Source organism: Acomys russatus, chromosome 14 (genome assembly GCF_903995435.1).
Source record: "Acomys russatus chromosome 14, mAcoRus1.1, whole genome shotgun sequence".
Lineage (NCBI taxonomy): Eukaryota > Metazoa > Chordata > Mammalia > Rodentia > Muridae > Acomys > Acomys russatus.
In genome coordinates, this window is record NC_067150.1 from 23,126,463 (window position 1) to 23,152,318 (window position 25,856).

A 25,856-nucleotide genomic window follows, 5' to 3' on the forward strand; every position below is an offset into this window, starting at 1 on the left:
GTTTTGAACACAGGCATATAAAATATGCCTCATCAAAACTTATCGTTTGAGGGGAAGGAGCAGCTTAAGAACAGAAGCAGACCAGAGCTCAGGGGCTAAAGATCATTGGCTGCTCTTCCAAAGGGCCCAGGTTGGTTCCCAGCACCCACACAGCTGCTGACAACCATCTGTAACTCTACCTCCAGAGGATCCAATGACCTCTTCTGACTTCCTCAGGTACTGAATGCATCTGGTATACATACATACATGAATGCACACACCCAGATACAGAAAATGAAAAATAGATGTCTTTAAAAAAGAAAACAGGAGCAGAAACAAAGATTAGAGGCAATGTTAGCAGATACTCTAGGAGCAAGGATGTTGGCTTTGGCCTAGAGGTCATCATTCAGATAGTGAAAGGTGGTCTGATTGAGGAAACCTCTTAAAAATGAAGATAAATATTTTTTCTTTCTTTCTTCCATTTTTTGTGTTTTGTGTTTTTGTGTTTTGTTTTTTGAGACAGGGTTTCTCCGTGTAATAGCCTTGGTTATCCTGGACTTTCATTGAAGACAGGACTGGCCTCGAAATAAAAGACTCTGAGATTCCATCTTACATCCATCAGAATGTCTAAGATCAAAAATTCAAGTGACAGCACATGCTGGCGAGGATGTGGAGAAAGGAAAACACTCTTCCATTGCTGGTGGGAGTACAAACTTGTACAACTACTTTGGAAATCAATCTGGCACTTTCTCAGAAAATCGAGAATAGTGCTACTGTAAGACCCAGCTGTTCCACTCCTGGGCACACATCCAAAAGATGCTCCACCATACAACAAGGACATTTGCTCAACTATGTTCATAGCAGCTTTATTCCTAATAGCCAGAATCTGGAAACAACCTAGATGTCCTTCAACCAAAGAATGGATAAAGAAACTGTGGTACATCTACACAATGGAAAAATACTCAGCTACTAAAAACAAGGAAATCTTGAAATTTGCAAGCAAATTAATGGAACTAGAAAAGATCATCCTGAGTGAGGTAACCCAGACCCAAAAAGACACACATGGTATATACTCACTTATAAGTGGATATTAGCCCAACATAGATGTCGTCTGAGAGACTCCACCCAGTGGGAGATCTGGACAAATGAGGGGACTTGCTGCTAGACTCTGGGAAAGAATGGTATGGAAGAATGGGAGAATGGAAGGAACCAGAGGGTTCAAGAGCCCCACAAGGAGACCATCAAGGCTGGTGGATTTGGACCAAGAGGGACCTGCACAAACTGTTGCACCAACCAAGGACAATGCGTACAGAGAACCTAGACTCCCTGCTCAGGTCTACTCAATGGATAGCTCATTCTCCAAGGTTGTGTGGGGAGCATGACTGCCTCTGACATGAATTTGGTGCCTGAGATTTGATCACTTCCCCTTGGCAGGAGGCCCAGCAGACACACAGAGGAAGGAGATGCAGGCTATCCTGATGAGACCTAATAGGCTATGGACAGATGATGGGGGAGCAGCCCCTACACACACACACACACACACACACACACACACACACACACACACCCCGCCCACCAGAGGTCTAAGACAGGGGAATAAGGTGAAAGGGAGAAAGAGTGGGAATGAAAAGATACAAGAGAGAAGATAACAATTCGTTTTTAATATGAATAAATTACAATAAATAAATAAATAATGAAGATAAACGGAGTTTACAAATGGATTAATCACAGCATACGACAGAAAGAGAAATAAAAGAGCTGCTCAGCTTCTGTCTAAATGGACAGCAAATGAGCAGTTGGTGTTGACAGTTCCTAGGACTGGGGCTGACTGAAAAGCAGTTAGTGAGAGTTCGGGGGTGAGTCCAATGGGGCCGGTCAAGAGCATGAGAGAGGCACACAATCTGAATGGGGGCTCTGATTGTTCAGAGGGGCACAGTGTAGTTCAGAGGGAAGGGGCTTGGTCAGGATGGAGGGTGACTGGCAGTAACAGGAAGCATAGTGGTCAATGTGGCCTGCTTGCATCCGTTTTGTCACCACTACAGATGTTGAGGAAAACGAGAAAGAAACATCCAGAGCCACAGGGACATCAAGAAGAGGAATCTGGGCTGAGCATGGTTGAGCACACCTTTAATCCCAGCACTCGGGAGGCAGAGGCAGGCGGGCCGCTGTGAGTTCGAAGCCAGCCTGGTCTACAAAGCAAGTCTAGGACAGCCAAGGCTACACAGAGAAACTCTGTCTAAAAAAAAAAAAAAAAAGAGGAATCTATTCACCTTTCAGGTCTCATGGTAAGTAGAACATAGGAGGAAAACTAGTCAGTGTTGGTTGACATGGGTCAAGAGGTGGAATGAATCCAAAATAGCTAGTTTCTGCCCAAAGGTGAAAAGATAGGAGTAACAAAGACAATATTGGGGTGAGAGATTTTGCATGTGGCAGAACATGAAGCCCACAGAGCAGAGAGACTTGTGGGATTAGAAACAGAAATGTAGCTAGTTCTGGTTTTTTAGACAAAGAAGACTATCATAGTATGAATCTGGAGGTGACAAGTTGGGAGGGAGGTGACAAGCCAGGGTTGGGAGACTTTTATCGTAATGTTACAGGAAGCAGAAATGAGTTCATTCTGGCGGTGTTTTAAAAGAAGGAGCCCACTCTAACTGTCTTCGGCCTCCTCAGCCTCCAATTGTAATGGGAGGGACTGGCACTGTTCCTGGGAAGGGACAGTCATCCCCACAGCATGGGGGCTTTGACACCAGCTCTGTGGGCCACTATGGTTCATGTCATGGTGGAAGACTGCATGGTGTAAGCCGGCCTTTCTGCATTTGTTTATATATGGCTGATATTACTTAACAAAAGCCTTTCTTCACAGTGCTGTGGGGCTGTCATAAGAGAAGCATGCCAAATGATTTCAATCAATAAGCATTATAGTCTCACACTTCTGGAGGCTAAAAGCCAGCGATCTTGGGAGTGATAAAGCTACATTCTCTTGGAAACGCAAATGCAAGATTGTACCTTATCTCCCCACCACCTCTGGTTGCTGGCTAACTCTGAGGCATTCCCTGTCTTCTTAGGACATCACCCCAACCTCCGTCTTCTCTATCACATGACATTTTCTGTGTATGTCTTCTGTCTCTGTGTTATCATTTCATGAATCCACTGGGGGCCACTTGGATCGGGGGGACCACTTGACTACAAAATAACTTCATCTTAGTTCATTACAGATTAAGCATCCCTTAATCCAAAAGTTTAAAAGCCCCCGAAATCTAACCCCATGTGCATTCACAAAATAGAAGTAGAAAACTCCAGACTGTTAAAATGGTGGCATCTACAAAATTATTAAAAATAATCTGTACAATTACCTCCAGGCTATGAACACAGGACATAAACATGAAATAAATTCCTATGAACAGGATGGTGAGGCCTCATTCTCAAGACATCTCATCATGCAATTGCAAAAATTAAAAAAAAAAAAAAAACAAGCACGTTTTTAAAAATCATGAATCTTAAATATAAGCCTCAGAGCATTTTGGATAAAGAGCATTTAATCCTACTTCCAAATAAGATCATGAAGTTAGGACTTCAAGCATTTATTTCATTTGCTAGTTTGTTTGTTTTGGTGGGGAGATGGGGTATGATTCTCTTGACAGCCCAGAGTACTGCTTCTTTTAGCGACCATGTACAATAACAACAGCATTCAATTAAAAATAATTTGCATATGTTTCCTCTTTCACTGTAGGTTCTAGTGGGCTAAAATTGTTTTAGATTGATCTCTCCTGATGGGTAAATTTATGAAAAGATGATTTTCCTGGGTGTGAGAGCATTTTTCCATTCATCCATTACATAACAGTCTGTCTAAAATCCAGAAAAGATAAGAAATTACTTTCATACAAGCACATCTTCCTCTGCCTCCATGGGGCCACCAAAGCTTTGTCTGAAGGTTGATTTCAGTTTTATGATTTTCTATCAGACTGTTGGTTGATGCTGTTTTCATTAAAAATTCTATTATTTTTTAAAAATCCATCAACAAGTTCTAAGATTAATTCATATGTTCATTTTACAAGACAAAGCTCACCCCAAAAGCTTTCTAAGCCAAAACATTTCACTCTGACAAGACAGAAAATTGGCCAAACAATCCAAAACAAACTCAAACAACTCAGCCATGTGAATGAATGATTTTTGACAAACAGATCATAAAAGACAGACACTTCAGTCCACAATAGCTCAGTTAAACGAATTTCCCAGCGGCTTCAACAGAAAGGGCTTTCTTTATCCCATTGATGAAGTCCAAGATCACTTTAAAAAAAAACCAGAAGGGGTGGTCTTGTTCTGGATTTTCCTCCATCCCAAAGAAAATGACCAAATGCAGGCCTCTGTCTCCATTTTCACAATGTAAGCTTTGGGTCTGCCTTCCAATGACACGGAAGAATCAAAGGCCAGCCACAGAACCCCTCACACTGTTGACGATGCCATGCCTGAAGTTGCGAGGCGTGCCACCCCACGTTACTGCCTGACTACTTTCTATTATCACAGAGAGACCAACCCTCCCAGGACAGAGGTCCACCCTGCCCGATTCTGCCCATGAATTTCTGATAACCTACTTTATGAAACATTCTAGACAGCTTTGTCTGGTAGAAAATTCATCTTCAGAGCCATGAACTGTCACAACTTGCTATACGACGATCTTATTAGGAAACATGAAGGACTACCTTTCCTCCCACTGCCTTTCAAAAATAAAATCTCTCAAGAAATGGTTGGAAACTAAGAAGATTCATAGATCAAAGCAAAGGTGTTGGAGAGGGCATGCACACACCACCACATACATATGTACACACACATATAACACACACAGAACTGCAGGTGATTATGCTTGGACAGAGCAAGATTTTTCTTCTTATAAGCATTTCAAACTGAATACAGTATATCTATCAAAGTGTAGCGACATAAATTTTTGAGCTACAGTGGTTTATAATGAAAATAGGATGAAAATGTGTGGATATTATAAGCATCTATATGTACATATACATAAGTTTATATATACATATATACTTATATACATATGAAAAGATAGTTATGCATTAAGTTGTGGGCATTACTTTATTTTCAGGCAATACAACATCATGAAGTAGGTAACAACAGTTCTATTCAAGCAAAAAGAATTTTTTTTTTTTTGGTCTGAAAGTCACACTGAGAAGATGGAGTCAGGACTGCTTGGCTTCCTGACTCCAAGTTCACTTTCCTTCTGGTGCACCACTCTGTCCTAGTACATGGCTGCTGGGATATAAGTTAGCTGAAATTCTGTGTCAGAGGGCTTTGTCTCCACCAGCTGTCCTCAGTTAATTTTCTGTTTCATCTCCTCCCTTTGCTCACACAGGCAATCTGAAGATGCATCCTAAAACCAGTAAATTTTTTATCTCCTAAAAACACTGTTTTTAGGCCATCTATGTGCATAAGACACATACAGTGTTAACGGCACTGTCTGTTATTTTTACTGGTCATCAATCATACAATGGCAATTCACCAACTTTCCTGTTCCTTGGGAAACAAAATGATTTTAGTGAAATACCCAGCCCTAAGGAACAGATACACATTGATGTCAATTAGTTTTATGCTTCTTCAAGATACCCCAGGAGAGGTATGAATGGTCCTGATCCACACATCAAAATCAAGAGATAGGGGGTCGAAGGAGGGAGGGAAGGAGGAAGGGAGGGAGGGAGGAAGGGAAGGAAGGAAGGAAAGGAGGGGGGAAGGAAGCAGACAGACCCAGGCCCTGCCCATTGGACCTCAACCACTTGACACACAGATGCACAGGTTTGTGGCATCCTTATAGAATTGTTTCTACTTGGAACGGTGTGGTGTCCCACTCAGAGAAAACACCTGGAGATACGTGAGTAACTGTGACCTCTCTGTGAAACGTCCAAGACTGCTAATATCGGAATCAAAGGTTAATGGTAAAACTTATAATAAGGCTTTCCTCTGAATAAAACAGTTCAAGCCCAGGATTCAGAGAAGGGTCCCACAGAGGCAGACTAGCTCTCTGTGTATCCATGCCACAAGCCACATAAATCCTCCATCTTTCCAGGCCCCGTGGCCAAAGCTAATCAAGAAAGGAGCTTTTGGTTACAAAAGGAAGATCAAGCAAGTTTTTACTAGGTTCTGAGGTGCGAGAGGGACTTGGGAAAGAAGAAAGGGGTGACAAAATGATTCAACTCTCTGATCTAAAGAAAAAGCGCCTAAAACCCAGGACCCAGTGCCCACTGTCTGATCCTGTGATCTGGAGGAGAGCTTCACTTTTGTCTCCCAGTCTATAAAAATCAGAATAACAACTGTATCTCCTTTGTGGATTCCACTGAGAAGTACGCATCCTAGCTTTAAGTCCCACACAGGATTAGAACTCTAGTGTAGCAACATAAGCTTTGGAAAGCAGACTGAGGGGAGAACTGAGAACACAGTGACAAATGTCAGCCAGCTATAGCAGAAGCACACTAGCAGGTCTGGCAGAATGGTTTGGTATTTAGTGGGCAGAGGCGACTTCCTTTAGGTATACACCCTGCTGATCCCACAGCCTGGGACTGGAGTTGGTGCTGGATCTCACCATCCTCACCCGGAGGCAAGACTGATTGCCATCACCTTCGTTACACTTAAAGGCAGGTGGTTGGCCTCCATGGCTTCTGTAATCCTTCCAAATTTCAAAAGGTGTGTGTGCCCCTGACATCAGAAAGAGAAATGATGTCCACAGAGCACTTCTGGTGAAAGGAAGAGATATTGAAAAACTGGGTTTGCCCTCTGTACCCACGTTTGGGTTCCAGCAAAAGCCTGGCACACGCCCACTCCTTCTGCCCTACAGTTGGTTGAGTTCTCATGTTTCCCGTTTTGGTTTCTGACTCCTCAACAGGCTCAACATAGTTTAGGAGCCCCCCATGCACGGGTCCATCTGCTCATGATCCTCAGAGCCACAGTCCAGGGATGGATGCCTGACCGCCTCCTGAGGGGAGCACAGTCAGCCACCCTGAGAGGCAGCAAGGAAAGAAGTCCAGTGCATGCTTCCTGTGTCACTCCTATTTGGAAGGAGGGAACCCATAAACAGGAATCAATAGTTCCACCCTGTTACAACTGCTGCCAGGGGACTCTAAAAATAGACGACGGGAAGGTGATGCTTTTCTGTCCCCCTCCTCTTCTTATGTAGGCTACTTTCTCTGAGGTACACCTGGCACCTCATAGAAAACATTTCTCCAAAGACTGGATGACTGGGTGGTAAAGTGGCCTGCCAGAGCTGGAGGCACATGTCAGAGCACAGCTAACAAACAAGGAATAAACTCCAACACAACCCATCTGCATACAGCTCAAGAAGACAGTAGCTCAACAAATTACATCTATTTGGACCCTGCACACAAGTGCCTTCTCAGGAACTACGCCCACACCTCTTGTGACCAGGTCAACTGTGACGATGCACCAAGGACATCCTAGGGCAAGGAAGGACAACAAAATGGCAAGGGAAAGAGAGACAGGCAAGGGGTGAAGGAGTGGTTTTAGACACACATTTCTTCACCCGTTCATATCAATCATTTCCCATATAAAAGACACTGGTGGGAGAAAATACACTGAATAAGCCAGAGGTCTACCTTTCCCAAAGGAACTCCCTGTCCAGGTGAGTAAGTTAACCAAACAAATGAGTGGGATGCCTTCAGACAGACGTGAGTGCTCAGAGGAAAGCCCCCACTCTGAGAAAGTATTCATTGTCATAAGCTGATGTTCAGGCCAGTTCAAGTGGTAGGAAGGCTAAGTTGATTTGGGTGTCAGGAAAGCTCTAAGTGGGCGTGTCTCACTTGCACTTGGGCCAAAATGGAAAGAAACAAGGATGGAGCAACCTAGAAAGCCTTGTTCCTACTAGTAGAGACTACCAAAATTAAGGCCCATGGACCAAGTCATGTGCTTACTATTGGGATTTAAAGCAAAAAACCAAAAACATAGTTCTGCCTTCTGGAGCCCTCAGAGTATATCCGGGAATTAACAGAGACCCATCAAGAACCTGGTTTCAGAAATCTAGGAGATTCTATAGCTCTCCCACAATCTTCTGTGCTACTTTATGGGGCTGACATATAAAACCTAGACTTAGTCTTGTATGTTAATTCAGACTATTTATTTATTTATGTAGTTAGTTAATTAGTTAGTTAGTTAGTTAGTTAGTTGGTTTTTCAAGACAGGGTTTCTCTGTGTAGCCTTGACTGTCCTAGACTCACATTGTAGACCAGGCTGGCCTCGAACTCACAGCGATCCATCTGCCTCTGCCTCCTAAGTACTGGCATTAAAGGTGTGAGCCACCACACCGGCTCAGACTATTTATTTTTAACTCTTCCAGGAAGCCTAGCACAGTTTCACCACTACAAGTCTACACACAAGACAGAAAGCAGAGACTCTGCCTCCAATGTGCCCCACACTCAGGAAAGAATTCACCTTTTAGTAGCTGTTTTATTTGTGGAATGTCTGACACAAGTGCCTCACTGGGCTGGGTCACTGAGTGACATCCTGATGTTCAATGGAGGTCTGTACCTGGGTTTCACTGACCCTTAAGTTTCAAGCTGCTCACTATTGCCTCTACTTTTTACTATTACTTGCTCTGGGTCCTAACTGTTGAAAGCCTCCCCACCAGGGGGCGCTCTACTGAGACCCTTTCCTGTTGTCATGGTAACCCTATGTGTTAATTTTGATTATCTAGTTCACAGGCTGGCTTTGGTCAGTAGACACAGGTCTGAGAGCCAAGTCCGGGCCTCCTTCCACACTTCACAACCTGGCTTTTTGCCCTTTCCGGAAGAGCCAGGCAGCAATAAATCTTTGTTGTTTGATCATTGTTAAATTATAAAATAAAGTCAGAGAAATACAGTAAGGAATGAAGAACATTTTGTTTTGTCTTCATTCATCTGTATAGTAAACAAGGCGCTCACGACATTAAAAGGTATGACCTTTGCTCTCCCAGAATGTGCTCAGTGCACTTAGAAAGACAATTGAACAACACTGCAAAAGAGGAGCGGATGGCAGACGGTAAACATCACTGGGGAAGTAGGGACACACAGAAGCCACTGGGCCCTGGTAAGTCTTGGGAAATCTCAGCATATGAAGTCTAGTGAAACCGCTCTGAAGCAGCACTCTAGCTCTGTCACTTGCTGCTAGTATGAGTTCCGATAAGCGCTACTTTTGGGAATCTCGACTCCTTAGTCTCTAAAATGGGTGATAATTAAATGAATTGAAGAGAGCAGGGAGGAATAACTGTTACTATGTACATTTAGTTCATAGTTTCACACAGTGGCCCATCAATACGTGATCATATGTGCTGTTTAGTTACACACTCTGAGTTATATGATCTCACCATTCATAAAAAGAAAATTACACATTCAGAATGTCAAGGGGAGGGCAGAAGAAGTGGGAGATGCGAAACACCTGCAACGTTGTACAGCTTGCCAATGCCACTGTTTCCCAGCATCTCCGCAAAGATCATTAGAGATGATTGGATAAAATAAAATAAACTTTTAAAGTTTTTATCAAAGTAGGAGTTGTTGCTGAGACATTTATTCTCCTTAGGGACTACAAAAGATCTCAAAGATGATGCTGGTGAGAACAAAGCAGAATAAAGCGTAACTAGAACAGAAAGTCCTCTGCTGGTCATGATGGGCACTGCAATCTTGCTGCAAGGAGGCTTGGGTATCCTTCCATGTACATAGGTGAGCAGGCTTCGGCTTCTCTACTTGTTGATCAGGAAGGAAGGAAACCAGTCCCATCTCATGCACAATTAAGACAACAAACAAACATAGGACCATGAACAGACCACTAGTAGATTGCCGCAACTTGTAAACAAGTAAAATGCAAATTTAGCCAAGTTTATATAAACCAAAGGACGCATTCTAAAATCCCATGCAGCTTTCCAGCTCCCAACAAGGAAAGGCTGAGCATGTGTCTAAAACTCAGAGCTTCCACTCCCAAAAGGGTAGCCTCAACAAGGAAGTCCCCCACACTCGAGCGCAGTACGGTCAGAGAACGAGGAAGCACCTGAGGCCCGTGGGTGGCACACGCACAGCTTGCCTGTGACACCAGGTGCCGATCCTGACCACAGATCATGGCCATGATGGATGTTTGCTACCACTCAGATGCCGGTTCATCTAATTCCTCGGTTTTAGGCTTCCATCTACTTAGAGGGCCACCCTCCTGAGTGTCACGGAGACATCAAGCCCTTTGTGGCTGACATCATAGCAGGGGACTAGGTGGGCTTTTTCTGAAAGGTTGGTTTGTGACCAATCCTAAGGCACAGAGAAGCAGCCTCGCCATAGCCTCATATTGCCATTGGCATCTGGAAGAGACTCAGGTGAGGGGAAAAAAAAAAAAAACAGCAGAGCAGCCAATACACAATAACCTACTGCCAGAAAGAAGGCCAGGCCCTAGTACCTGCTGGTCACAGCTGCGCTCTGGAAAGACCAGGTTCTCCTGAACTATGGGGCTACTGCCTTCCTGGGGTGACACCTTGGCCACACTACTTCCCTTGTTTTCCTTCTAATGTGAGAGTCATTGTCAAGGCCAATTGTCTATTTATAGTTTCAAATCTCTAAGGCATTGGCTACCTTCTTTCCTCTCTTTTGAGTGGTGTGTGGGGGGGGGGGGGTCTATCTGTATTTAACATAATAAATAGTGTCTCTATTTTGTCCCTGAAGGTCTGCTCCCTGCAGCCAAGCCGGCGAAGCCATCTAGAGAACACTAAATTTTCTTGACTATATTGTTCTAGAGGTTCATTTTAGGTTTTTTTCTATTGAAATAGTCTGAAATCAATGCATATTAACAACTCCATTGAAGTCCCTGCATAAAGTAGATACCCAATCGCTTCAGATAGGGGCAACTAGACAGTTTTACCTTAATCTGAAGTGGGCCCTACAGAGTTCATCCATCTATCATTGACTAACCTGGAGTTTATTGGAGCCATGGCAATTAAGTCCCCAAAGACAAAGGATCTTGGGATGTTTGCATCCCTTGGATGGTTTCTCAAATAACATGTGTGTGGTTTTTTTTTTTAAATCCTCACATTTCAACTCTGTATTGCCAGCACTCCCTCCCCAAGACTGTTTGTCCTGTGGGTATCATGTATGCAGTCCACAAGCCTTCTGATTTCAGAACACTGATGGGACCAAAACATCTTGGCACCAAATCCAAGGTTAATTTCCCACGAATCTTCATGTCAGAGGATGGAAATAGTGTCCTGTCTCCTGTGGTCCATTCAGCTGATCAGTTTTGTAAACTTTATTAAAGGGGACACATTAAGTCAAAGAGAGGGATGGAGGATGCTTGCTTTCTTAAAAATTCCAGTAATGACATTACCCCCCCCCCCCCATTACAATCATCTGGTGTGTAGTCCTCCTGTGAGTTGTACGGCTGTATCCACACTGGAATTGGAGTTAGTGCTTCAATAGGAATATAACAAGGGAGACAGTCTTGCCCCACTTAACACAAAATGTAGCCAAGATTCTCCTTCCCCTCCTCTCCTCCCCCTTCTCCTCCCCAGATCTTGCAACCCTCAACCCCAGAAATCATTCCTGACCCAGCACAACACTAAAGCATGGGGTTTGTTGGGTGCCAAGTTTTGCATATGTTGCTTGGGTGGACATAACAAACAGAACATAGTCCACTCGTATAAATGGCATTTTCCACAGACAAATCAGAGTCCATGGTACCAGTGTCCAAAAAACCACGTTCCGATAGAGGAACACATCTACCTCTGTCCACCATCTCATGGAATCCAGACAACCCAGAAAAACCTTGGTAAAAACCAGACTCAGGAAAAGAGGTTTTGCAGAGTCCAGCCCCTGGAGGCAACTCCCAGTGGCACGGGTAGAGCCAGGGCATCCACATCAAGCCAGATCCCTGCTTTGGGACTCATTCACTTCAGAGAGGAGATCAACCATGGCCAGTCTCAGGCCAGTCCCAGGTCATTATAGCTGGCAGGCTCAGGAACTGACAGTACCAGGACCACTGCCCTCAAAATAAGACAGCCATCCCTCACCCTTAACAAACCCCTAAGTCAAAGAAGCCAGCTTTGGGAAACACGAGTCTCCCCTAGCACTGGCCTATGATTGCCACATTCCTTGGTAGAACAGCCAGCGCATCGAGGAATTGTACAGCACAGAGAATTAGCAACCTCCCCACTATCCCTGGCTTGCTCCAGCGCACACACCCGCACCCCTGCCCTTTTGCCCCAGCCCAAACAAATCACTTTGTAGAATGGCAGTTCCCTACCTGAGGGTGGCGCTCTCCCCCTGCCTGACCGTCACGTTGTCCATAGCTTTGGGAAAGGTAGCATCTCCGCTGCGCACCGGCACTCCTGTGGGTACAAGGAACAGCAGCCTGAGAGACACGACCACGAGGCACTTCCAGGGCAGGAACAGGTACCCACAGACCCCCATTCTCGACAGCCACAACTTCCCAGAACTCCAGTAGCGGCACGCACACGCCCCCCGGGCGAACACAGGAAGTGGGTGGGGTAGGGAGAGAGCGCGGGGACCCAGCGATGAACTAGCGGCGACCGCGAGATGCACTGGGAGGAGAGAAGCGCGCAGACTCCTCCAAGTCTAATATTCCTCCCCTAAATCCAGCCTCAGCTCGCCAGCCTCCAAGAACCAGTTTTCACACACATCCGAGGCGGACTTTCTCCGTGCTGCCTGTGGCCAGGAAGGTGGCCAAAAAGGAGAAGCGCAAGGCAGGCGTACAGGTGACGGTCTCAGGAGCTGCCTCTTCCCTGTAGCAGTTCAGGCATGGCACTTTGGACAGGAGTAAGCACTTTGGCATCCAACGGGGCTGTGGCTGGGTTGCATCCAGTTACCCAGATGTGGTCTGCGATTCCTCAGTCGAACGAGGGGAAATCCAGCACTTTCTTAAGTTTCAGAGCTCGTCGCCAGAAACAATCTAGAACAATAGCAGATGGAAAGTGGAGCACGCAAGAGGCAGCACCGATGGTACGAGAAGGCGACTGCTAAGCCGGCTTCCTGCAATCCCGACTCAAGAATCCTGCCGCAGAGCCTGGGTCAACTTCCTCAGAGCCTAGATTCGCGCCGCAGCTTGGGCTGCCTCTGCAGCGCAGCACCAGAAAGCCCAGAGCAGCGCGGCAGGGGCGGACCGCCGCGGTCCCTTGCCCGCTCTCTGGCTCCCTGCAGAAGGCGAAGCGCAGTCGGCACCGGAGCCACGGACGCCAAGCTCAGCGGCCGCCCCCGGCCTCCGCGCCGCCTTCCTCCCGGGAGCAGCCCCGACGCGCGCGGGCCCCGACCGCCGGGGTTGTCATGGCAGCAGCTCCATCCCTGACCGCCACTTTCTCTCGGTGCCTACTCCAAGCTATCCAGCTGACGGGCGGCACGGACTGAGTGCTCATCCCGGCGGGTGCGGGGCGCGGGCGCCCACCTTAACCCCCGCCGCGCCGAGCCGGGGCAGGGCGGTGCACCACCTCTGGCCACCGGTTTAACCATTTCCGGACTTGAAGAGCAAGCTCTTAGCAGTTAAGACAAAGTTACTGTGAGATCGTAATAAGCCCTAGACATCTTAATAAGGGTCACAAACTAAATAGGAAGAAAACAGCCTGCAGCATGCATATACGCACCTTTAAAACGGTCAAATTAATTCTATCAGCATTTAGAGTACATTTACAATGTTAGGAGGATGCTTTAAATAGTCTCATTTTTATTCAATGCTACACCACCCTCTGCACTCCACCCACCCTCTTAAAACCACATAGACTCAACACAATCATTCCAAATAGAGATCTTCCATGTTAAAAAAAGAAGAAAAAAAGCGGAAATTCCAGAAGCATCTTGGTGGATGAAATGAGCAAAACCCCATTAAAATGTTGGTCAAGTTCAACAGCGCGGTTTTTCTTTCTTTCTTTCTTTCTTTCTTTCTTTCTTTTTTTTTTTTTTTTTTTTTTTTTTTTTTTTTTTTTTTTTTTTTTTTTTTCCTCCCCAGACACTGAGTATGCTAGCTGGGTAATAGGTACACAAGTATGAGCCAATATGTGCCACAGCCTGGTTTATAAGGAAGATTCTCAGGGTTCTGGGTTCATACTCTGGCATACCTGATTTCATCTCCGAGAGGCGTGGCTTTCTTTAAATCTTTAAGGCAAAAAAAAGGCAGGTTATGCCTCAGGTCCTGTGACTTCTCTCTGTGTGTTGCTCCTTCTTCTGTGCCTACATCATGTTTTCTCCCTTCACTCAAGCTCTGATGGACCTTGCCTAGTCCCTGTGCAGGGAAAAGGGTAGGTCGGTAGGAACTGTGAGGGTTACACCAATAAGCTCCCTTCTCAGGGACATCCAGTCCTGAGCTCCCAATGCTGACTTAAGTTGTTCCTGGGGATGGAAGAGAGGACAAAATGGTCTTGTTTGCCCCCCTAGACTTTCTACTGAATACAACTGGAATATTATTTTAAAAGCAAATTATGAAATAACAGTGGCCAGGATGGGGTGGGGTGGGGTGGGGGAGCTCTTCCCCAAAGGCTTCTAACACCAGACACCAAGGCATCATTACAAAACCATTATTAACCACAGGGGTGCTGGTACTGCCGGGCTTCTGACACTGTTGAGTAACACCAGCCAGTCCCATGCAGACAGCATGTAAGGATGTACAAGTGCACCTCTCCTTCACCCTACCACATTGCAGAGGAGGGAAGGGGTCAACTTTGGGATATGTTAGCAAAACTCAAGGACCACAAAGGAAGATAAACAAGCTTGCTTTTCCATTTTTAGAGATGCCCAGACACTTCTGGGTCATGAAGTATTGAGCAACTTTACACTGGAGGTGTCAAAATGCTTGACATCAATTCATTACTCGGCCAATTCCCTGTTGTGTCCTCTGGTGACTTTTTCTGATATTAAAGTCTCAGGGAACTCATTCACTATTTCTGATCCCAAAAAACCTTTTGACATACAGTGCCAAAAAAACAAAACAAACAAACCAAAAAAAAACAAAAAAAACAAAAAAAACCAAAGCTAGCTATTGACTTATGGCAAAAACTGGCTTCCCCCTCCGCCCCCCCCCCCCGAAGCCTATTTTGTCTCATTCTCCAAAGGGAATATATAAAAATCAGAAATTAAACTCTTTCATTTTGTTGAGCTGTTCTTGATGAGCATAGACAGCAGGCGTGGGCTTCTCTTTGCTGATTAACCGGGCTGTCGAGTTTAAAGTTCTTTCCTTAAAGTCAGCACCGCACTCTTAATAATCCACCAGCTATTCCTCCTGTGGTCCCATCACAACCCCTCTCCAAAATGCCACACCCATGGAAACACATGCTAGGCATGAGGAAGGAAAAGAAACTCATTCTATGCTTTGGAGTCACGTCCCCCCCCCCCCCCCCCGAGACCCGGCCTGAGCATGGAGGGGCTGATTCCTTTAGCGACAAATTCTAATTCAGTCTCCTGCATCTAATTCCAGATAGGTACAAATGAGCATTAGGCTTTGCATCTAGAAATGGGGATAATGACAACCAACAGGCTATCCCAAGGGACCTACATGCATGATTAACTCTACAGGAAAAATACTTAGAAAACCATTGAACATAGAAGAGGCTTTATTAATACATTTTTCCTGCTTCTGCTTTGTTGTTATGGCCAGACAAAAAAATAATCCACACAGACTCCTTGAGGCATAGTCTATACTGGCCTGAATGCACTTCATCTCAGACAGGCATAGTATCTTTGTCTCTGGCCACGAGGAAGGGTGCTGATTAGCAACATCCCAAGGGCTGTCCACAGAAAGCCCAGCAGAGCTCAGGTAGCTCTCAGGAGGACAAAAGAAACCACTCACCTCCTCTGCTTTGTGGGCCCAGGTTTCCAAACTCTACTCGCAAACAGAAGTCAAGAAAGTGGCCAAAGGTCAGAGATGCCCACACAATTAACAAGACAGATTGGCTTTATTCAAACCTGCTATTGAAGTGCTTTAAAGCGATGAAGATCAAAATCACATGTCAACTGCCTTCCCATCCCCTAATCCCTAAATATAACCAGCACTTAGTGGCTTATCTTATATCCTGTCTCTGGCTTCATAAAACTGCTGGATTTATTTTATTTTTCCCAGCATATCTGAGTTAATGAAAAAGGGATGACAGTCAGAGCAATTTCATTATTTGTGTTCTTTGTAGAAACAACTTCCTCTCTGCCTCCTGGAAAGCAGACTCCTAACGAGTACCACCTCCACCTGCGCCCCCCCCCCCCGCAAACCCCCTCTCCTTCTTCCCTTCTTTCTCACATACACATATACTGTACACATAAATCAACTTGTCACAGCTTGTCTCTGCACTGACAGCTGTAATTGCTTCAGGTTATAAAAATATCTTTAGGACAATACCTTTCAAGATATCTCTCTCTTTCTCTCTCTCTCTCTCTCTCTCTCTCTCTCTCTCTCTCTCTCTCTCTCTCTCTCTCTCTCACACACACACACACACACACACGCAGATAGGATTGTACAGTAGCTTCACTTCGGCTTCTACCTGATCTGGCAGGTGTATACTGAAGTAGTATTTGAACAGGGAGAAGTCCCCATGGATAGTCAGTGCACTGGGTTTTTTTTTTTTGTTCTGTTTTAGTCTATGTTACCTACAGCAAGCTAGGATGAGCTAAGAGACTATGGCTGTTCCACCGTGCAAGAGGAAGAGCAGTAGCTTAAGAAATGCCAGCTCTAGTTCTCTATGAAGGCGAAAGGCCCCCCTCTCCTGGTGGAGATTTCAAATAGAAGTACAGGCAAGATGAAAAAATGCAGGGCAGTTAGTGAGTAGCCTGACATCAAATAGATATTGGAAGATTTAATCAGAAAGAGCAGTGTAAGTCTGGACAAAGAGGTGCCTCCAGGGGTGTAGGGAAGGGCTTGGCTTTGGGGGGAAAATGCATGCTATTTTTTGCTTCTCTGTGAATACAGGATCACAATAAAAAAAAAATCACTGCTGATCTGGGCTATAGTCCAGTGTGTTAGGATTTCAGCAGGAAAAGCAACAGGGCAACATGGAGAGGGGAAGACAGTGGCATGGAGAGAAAAAAGGTCAGAAATAGAGCAATCTGAGAAGAAGGGGGTGAAGAAAAGGTAAGGGCATGGCTGCCTTGCCATGGGCTGTTAACCCCACAGAACTTTATAAGAAATGCACAAAGCAGAGAGACAGTCGGGAGAAAGCTATGGAAGGAACTGAATGAGCCAAAATCAAAGTGCCAAGAACACAAAGGGTAGCTATCCAGAGCATGCGCCCCAAAAGTCAGAGAGGTTGAGGCAACATCGTCTCTTGTGTAAGATTTAGGTCATAGTAAATTCCCAGACCCAGAGAATCACAGAATGGTGTATCAGAAAGGATGTGGGGAGATATGCAATCCATGCCACTCATTTCAGAAAGGAAAGTTTGAGTCCCAGAAGGCCGTAATATGTATAAAGCTAATAATGGACAAAACAGGGTCAGAACTCAGGACTCCTGACACCTGTTCTAGTTGCCCTTCCAATGGTCCACAGCTATGGACATTGATGAAGACCTGAGTATCAAATACTGGCTTTTATGGCTTCATCTGGGGGCCATACCGACAACCATGGAGGGAACACAAATCGCTCATGATTCCTCTCAGCATCCAGTGATTCTGCCGAACCCAACGCATTGAGTCAGCCAGCATATATAGGACCCATGGTGAGAAACGAGATAAAAATTAAAGAAGGCACACAGGCTTGCCCTCTAGGTACCAGCAGTCTGGTGCACTTGGGTTTCTCAGCAGCATTATTTATGCTGAGAGTCCCAGATGGTGAAGTTCTAGTGACCTGTGACCTCTGATTTGTACTCCCCTCGTCTGAGAAAAATAAGTGGAAACCTACGTTCTCCTTAAGAATCAAGCCTGTAAAACAAACAAACAAACAAAACAAACAAAAAAGAATCAAGCCTGTGGTGCTTGCCTAGATTTCTACACACCAAATTGGCCTTTCTAGAGTCCTTCATTAAGAGGAGTGGAGTACATGTAGGGACATCCTAACGTGAAACAAATTCTCTGGTCACGTAAGCTCACACAGAGCATGCCGTCTAACAAGAGACAGAACCAGGGTGTAAGGAGATTCTCAAAACAAAGGCTGCACTTATGGTACAAGCAAACCCCGAGGAAGAAATGGAAGAAGGTCAGTCACATCAAAAGTGAAAGGCCTTTTCTTAAGGGAACCATGCTGAGCAGAGCTTTCCTCCTGAGGAGCAGTGAAAGGTAAATGGCATGACAGATTCTTTGCAGCGGGCCGACGTCATAGACTATGCCCAATCCAAGAACAGAAGGAAGGGGAGCAGAAGCCTCTGCTTGTCTGTCTGTGCTCAGCTGAACTTGGGGTGTAACCTGGTAGCTCTGTCTCCTTTGGTAAGGTACATACACGCAAGCCCCACCCCCACCCCCACCCCATTCAGTCCACAATTGCCAAGAACAACTGTGGCCTCTGGAACCAGAAAAGTCAACTCTTCATGCTCTGTAGCTAGAATGGGACCCTGGGGACACAGCTTTGCTTGTAAACTAGTGGAATCACATGGTGCCAACGACATGGAGGCAGTATAAGGCCGTATGTGAACAGATGTGAACACTCAGCCCAGAGCACGGCTTTGCCTGGGTTTCTCAGGGTTATATTTGGAGGCGCAGTGTCAAACTTGTCAGGAAGGTCACAGAGAAAGCCAACCAGAGGACAGGAGGAGTCCGAGCAGAGCACAGGCCCGCGATAGTCATGCAGTTTGCATCAGGAGGCGGGTCTCATCCCAGAGAAAGAAAAGAAACACCATGCTAGGATGTGGTAGAAAGCAGGAGGTGCCACAGTCTCCATTCTGCCAGCAGGAAGGACAGTGACCACATCCCTCACCGCACAGTCCTATCCCTGAATGTCTAGTCATCCAATGGCTGCTGCCTTTCCACGGAAGCCTAGGGAAACAGCCTGTGCTGGAGATGATCTGGCTTACTCTTTTGGTAGCAGTCTGGGTACTTTGAGCTCTTTGTTCCTATGTGTACTGGAAAGATAGAGAAAACCCAGGGTGTTGGGGGAGAAGAGGGTTCCAACCCATTTACAGTAAGCCACGCCTTCAGGCCTTTTCCCAGGAGCTCCAGAAGCCTTCTCTGTCTCCACATGCTTCCTGCAAGTGAAGCCACTTTGAATCTGCAAGGCCCCCTTGCTGCAGGCTCCGGTTTCAGCAAGTCATTTGGTCTTCTAACCCTGCCATAATTCTTCTGGAGCGGCTGCCTATGCGTATCAGGCCACATGAATATACACATTGCCTATCAAGTCTAGTGTTTGCAAGAAGCTGGCTTCTGGTGTGCATGGCGGTCTTTGTAGCCTCAAACCAGGAGCACACCCACATGGCTGTCAGGCACACACACTGTGCACGCCCCAACTGCTTGTCTCCCTAAAAAAAAATCACCTACCACCCACGGCTCTTCCTAACCTTTTATCCACAGCTTTCTTTGGAGGACCTTGCTCCTTGTTCCACAGCTCCGAGCAGAAACAGAAAAGGCAAATGTCAGTGAGACGAGAACATGCTCTGTAATATCCTGCTTTGGTCATACTTTTTTTTTTTTTTTTTTTTTTTTTTTTTTTTTTTTTTTTTACTAGTAATGAGTTCCATACAAATACCGTTTTGTAAACCAGAACACCTGGGTTCCAGTTTCTCTCAGCCAAGAGGCAGAACTCAGCTGCTGTTTGGATATGCTAGGAGTTTCGTTTGTAAAAATGAGCCAACATCCTTCAGGGACGGTGAGTCACTGTGAAGATCTCAAAGCAGATTCATTCAATGGGCTAAGACATTTCTGAAGAATTAAAAGAAAGAGTAAGATGAGAGCTCTTGGGAGGGAGGGAGGGATCAAGGGTCTCTTGGGAGGGAGGGAGGGATCAAGGGTCTGCTGTGTGGGCCCTAGCCTGGCACTTACTTTCTGTGTGGAAGTGTCTGGGTCTTTTCCTCCTGACTTCTACAGGAGGAGCTTGGATTAGACAACTTCCAAGGGCCCTTCCAACTCTAATAGACTGTGATTATGATGCTCCTCGTCCCTCTTCTTAGAAGCAGTTTACCCTTCAGAGTCACTTATCTGTTCCTGCTCTGCAGAAATAGCCTCTTCCTCCTGCCCTTCCACACTCCAGTAAGCCAAGGTACCACTTCAGAATTGAGAAAACTATCATATGAGGTAATTAATGAGCTGCCCCAGATCTAAGGCAAGCCGATGGAGGAGTCAAGATGATTAAAAGTCTTCCGATAGAGGGTTTCTTTAAGGAAAAGAAAATCCCACAATGCATCCAGCAATGTTAATCTCCAATAAATACGCTGTTAATATTTAACTGGCATTTATTTAAACTTACAGTAACTGTCCTATTAAATCTAAATTAACTGCCCATGTGGGAATCTTCCCCTAAAGCCTAGCTGGGACATGGCTGTCTAGATCATAGCCTATAGTAGGCATGTAGCCATAAAGAGAATACTTAAGCCATCCTTCCAAGACTTTGCTATTAGAATAGCATGGCTGCAAGTGTGTTGGGGACAAACTAGGCTAGTAGTAAGTTGTCTGTCCTGTGGATTTCTAGGAGCCTAACTGTTTCTGTTCTGCAGTAAGAGACTACTCTGTTTCATTGTCATTTTTACTACTCAGGGCTACAGAAGGCACATTGTCCTGCAAGAATGCCATGCACATTGAACCTTGCTACCCTCTGCTTTTTCACTCCTTTTTTCCCTAAGTAGTTTCACTTCCACTTTTATGCCATCATATAGTTTTATGTATAAAATATATAAAGTCTAGGGTTTACAAACCAAAGAAAACATGTGGCATTCATCTGAGGATGACTTTAGTTTATTTAATATGATTTTCTTGGGGCACATCCATTTTCTTACAAATGACAAACTTTTGTTCTCCTTTGTGGCTGAATAAAATTCCTATTCTTTCTCTCTGTCTCTGTGTGTGTATGTGTCTGTGCACACACGAGTACCTCTCTGTCTCTCTGTCTCTCTCTCTCCCTCTCTCTTTGCTTAGGAATATTTTTTGAATACATGCTAGTCAAGTGACTCACCAAAAACTATAGGTCAAGCAGGACCAGTCCCCTCTTCTTTTTGGACTTTGTGATTTAGACCCATTCTTCTATCTTTTGCCTCATTTTCTCCTGGATTTCATAAATATGATATTAGTGCTTCATGATCAGTTGTGTGTTTATATCTGTATACATGTACACACATATAAATACAGCTTACATACAGGCACAAATAGAAATGCACTGTCAGCATCACAAAGAACATTTTGTAATGGCAGTCATCTATAAAATGGCTGTGAAATAATCCCTGAGCCATGCTGTTTTGTCAGGGGTAGCCAGAGTGTAATTGGGTAGAACTGATCTTTGGCTTTCCCTAGAATCAATCAATATTGTTTTATTATAAGTGTGATCCTGGCTGAACTTCAGTGATGTTATTTCACCATGATTAGAACACATTTACATTTGCTTACTTTCTCACACTCGCCGGTCTCATCAGATACTTGCGCTAGTGAGATGTGGATTTGAGACAGAGTTGTCACGAAGTCAGGGCTTAGGCAGGATCCATTTCAACCCAATGTGCCCAGGCTAACTACAATCTGAACTTTGCTCAAGGAAGTGGGGACAAGATGAGGCAAGCACTATCCTCCCTATGGCTTCTGAAGGTTTACTTAGGCTTCTCTACATTCTGTTTGCCTTGCAGGCCTGGAGGCAGGTGGAGTTGTAGCTAAGAATAAATGTGGAGCAGAGAGACCACTGAAGAGAAGATGGGCAGTGAGGCAGGTGAAGTGTCCACACTTCGTGAGAGGACAAAGCTTGTTCTTAATCATCAAGAAAAGTTTGAATTTGTACTGCCATAGAAGCCAAGTTTTTTTTTTGTTTTTTTTTATTGTTTTTTTTTTTTGTTTTTTTTTCTGACTAAACTGATATACAATACCACTTGGTTTTTGTCTTATTTTTGTTTTTGTTTTCCCCTCCCTTCAATCTCTGTCAAGTTAAACTGAAGACAGCACAGGATTGTCACAATGCCTTTAGTTAATGAAAGAATTCCTCCTTGTGCAAAACATCTTTATCCTTCATTTTACTGACACTTAGAGAGTGGAGAAAAATGAATGGCATTGAGTTCTTCTGCGATATTTTGTTACCTCATCTAATCACCCTTACTGGGTGCCATTTACTCTAGGCTTTACTCAATGGAACAAGGAAGGCCACAGTTCACTGATGCACCAAGACCGTAGATCTCTTCTCTCCTAGAGGTCAACTCCTGTGGCTTCTTCCCCCCAGAAAAGAATGGTCTCCCAGAACCTCCTGAGGGGTTCTTCTTTGGAGTCTATTGAAGAGCTGCAGGAAGCCAGAAAGTGAGAACAGCTACTACAAAGTCCCAGAGTGGATTCACCTGAGCTCAGGTGGCTCTAACCCTGAGGGGGCATAAAGGGGGGTGAGTGTATATGTGAACCAGGGCGTAACATGGGAAAACAATTTACCTTGCCATTCACAACAGTTCTGACAGGGCGTCAGGACCGAAGATGCCTTAGAAAGCAGATGATAAGTCTCTGTTGTTCCCTCCGTAGCAGAATATTAGCTTAAAGCTAAGATATAAATCAAAACCGGAGATTGACATGTTTCCATAAGAAGTATTAATAAGAGATTCCCCAAAGGACAGTTGCCAGGACAAATCAAATGTAATTTCCCACCCCCACCCCACCCCCCACCCCCACTCCCCACCCCCCACCCCAACTCCAATGATCTGTCAAAAGAAATTCAAAGAGAACACTCCTAGGTTTGCAGAAGGCATTGTAGTCTGTTAAATAATTAACTCTCAGCTCCGGAAGGAGCTCAGATAGTCCACAAACTTAGGTGAGTGTGCAGAACGTGGATAAATGGAGTATAGTGGGCTTCAGAAAAATAACCCAACATGTGCTGATTAGATACTGAGTCCTAGATGGATAAGAAAATACATGCAGTAACCAAACGAATGGGGTTGTGCTGACCCCAGAAATGGGAGCTACTGAAGTTTTCTTCTCCATCCCAGGAGAGTCCCTTTGTCCTTGGTCATCACTAGCGGTTCTGCATGGTCCTAACAGTACAGTTCACAGTGTAATACTACAAATGTTTTCCCACAAATAACACACTTTTCCCACCACAAAAGAATATTGAACCAAATGCTGCTATGAAAGATACTAGAGTTATATTCAAACAAACAAACAAACAAACATAAACCTATTCCTTTTGTTCAAAGATACTGTGATAAATGCTTCAGGTCTATATTCACTTTTATTGATATACAGTCTTGTTTCTGGGGTGCTGTGGGGAGAAGGACAAGTCACTTTTACTGTCTCCATCTCCCCAACACTGCCCCTCACTGTGCAGTGTCCTAACTCTTCTGTCCTTCTGTTTGTCTTTCCTCCCCACATCTGTCAGGTACTTTTTCTAAATTACATATAACATGCATCTATCTCTCTTAGCTTCCACGGCCTCCAGTGGCCTGAGACATCCTCTCTTTCCCCACCCCCCACTCCCGGCCCCTCCCCACCCTCTGGATTACTAAGATCCCTCTTAGGTAGCCAGCCATCACCAGCTCCTGCTGGGCCTGTTGTCTTCCCACTGAAAGCAGGTTCCCTGGATCTTCTAGGATAACTTTCCCTGATTAAGGCTGTTGTGGCTCCCACTGCCCTTTGAGTAAAATTCTCAATGTGTATGTGGTTTCTGATTCTGAAAGACCCAGTCTTTTGCTTTTAGCTTTATGTCCTGTCAATTTTTCTCGTAGCAAACTAAGTTAGGATTTATTTCACTTGATGACTATTTTAATTTCTTAAAAATTCTTCTTTCTAACCTCTGGGCCTTTGTATATGCTGTTGCCCTTCCTGGAATACTGTCCTTGTGTGTGTTTTTCAGGCTAAATTCTATCAGCTAATTTCTCACACGGAGGGTCTATACTGTCACAACAAGATGCACCTTCTGCAGCAGGATTTCACTCAACCACCATGAAATCCAAGAGAACTGAAGTTTCATCTTCTCTGCTCCATTCCTGGAACATAACACAAGCTCTGGCACTTGCTATCTCCACTAATAATGATTGCATTTCCATGGCTAACACAGCTTGGGGAAAATATTTCCTGGCAAGGCTCCCAAATGAAGCAACCTTAGAAAAATGAAGACATGTAACATAAGACAGTGGGACCACACTTACGAGTAAATACTGTGACTAGAAAGGACCCAAAGAAACAAAGGCAGCAGCTGAAGGATACAAGCCATTGTGTCTATATGAAAGGCTATGCCAGAAAATGTGGTGCATAAATGGTCAGCAAAGGCTTAGATGAGTGCGAAGGTGACAGGCCACACTGGCTTATTAGGCCACAGATATTTGACATATACCCATAACCTTTGAATATGACTCCCAGCAGGATCGTGCCTGTCCAGAGCAGGTAAGTAGACCATCTGAATTGATGTGACCTGTTGTGATCTTTCTAATGTCATATCCCCACTTACCCAGTGATTCAATTGTCTACAAGGATGGAAGGAACTGAACTGTGCTCATCCTCACCCCTGCACACTTCTATCACAGCCCATTCTAGAGTACAGTTGTGCCTCAGGTGAAAGCAGTGTTTAAGCGCTGCCAGCCAGTGTGTGTGTGTGTGTGTGTGTGAAGGGGGGAGGGGGCGGGGATAACAGAGCAAGAGTATTAGGATTTAGACAGGATTTGGTGGACAACCTTAAGCTCCTATTCTATGTATCACATACACAGGGTGACACAACACACACACACACACACACATGCATACACATTTCCGCTCTTAGACACAGATGAGTGCATAACATCCACTGTTTCCTGAACACTGCTGCCCGATTTAGCTCCTGTGCTATGCGTGACAAACTCCTTCCAGAAGTGGGACTGCTCAGAAGCAGAGCAGGTTTGTAAACCAATCCTAAGCCCCTGGTGCTCTGCCTCCCTGCCTCCCTGCGGCTGCCTATCTTCATGGGCACGATAGGAAGCAATTGGCTTCCCATGGAATTCTTCACTTTCCACTTTAGTGGAAGAGAACTATGTCAGCAATCATTGAAAACAATAGATATACACAGGCCTGAATTCCTGGCTGTGTGCTTCGTATGACTTGCTTCATGGGAGGCTGATAAACTATAAATAACTCCATTGGGGAAAGTATAGCATTTACTTTATTTTTCTTCAGATGCAGTGGGAGATCACATGCACAGGGCTCTGGAGATTTTTTTCAAAAGGCAAGCCCAAGATGGAACTGACTAGGAAAGTTTTAGTAAAGTTTCCACACACACACACACCCAAAATGGTTGAAATAAATTACTAGGAAAAGATGTTATTTGCTTATCCAGCTAGAATGGAGAAAGTCTTATCACCTTGAGTATAGACAGGTGATGTGATATGCAGGTCTCTCTCTGTGTGTGTGTGTGTGTGTGTGTGTGTGTGTGTGTGTGTGTGTGTGTGTGTGTGTGAGAGAGAGAGAGAGAGAGAGAGAGAGAGAGAGAGAGAGAGAGAGAGAGAGAGAGAGAGATCAACGGCCACAATTAGAATCTATCTAAAAGGGGAAAGTGCAAAGTTACAGGAGGAGAGAAAAAAGGAAGGGACTGATTCATAACTACTCTGTCTCAGCTCAGAGAAGTAAAGTATATTCAATAATAAACAATATTTGTAAAGAGAAATGGATGAATAAAAACTGTAAAAAGAAAAACGAATATAAAGCCTACAACTTATATTTCCATCTTTCCCATTGGCTGTAACTCTCCCAAAGCAGACTCTGTTTTGACCGTTTTCTATCATTTAAGAGAAAGAGAAGTTCTGTACCCATCTCATATCCTTATTTAACAGACAAAAATAGAAGAGCTTTATAAATGAAGTTATATAAATATTTCCAAGA

At 44.8% G+C, this 25,856-nt stretch overlaps 1 protein-coding gene across 1 annotated transcript in view; it reads right to left on the bottom strand.

The window, feature by feature from the left end:
• Nucleotides 1–25,856, bottom strand: part of LOC127198246 (neurotrimin-like) — a 996,997-nt gene that overhangs the window by 426,751 nt on the left and 544,390 nt on the right. Inside the window, 1 exon segment of the mRNA XM_051156108.1 lies at nt 12,241–12,325. Within this exon segment, the coding sequence (XP_051012065.1) occupies nt 12,241–12,325 (85 nt within the window).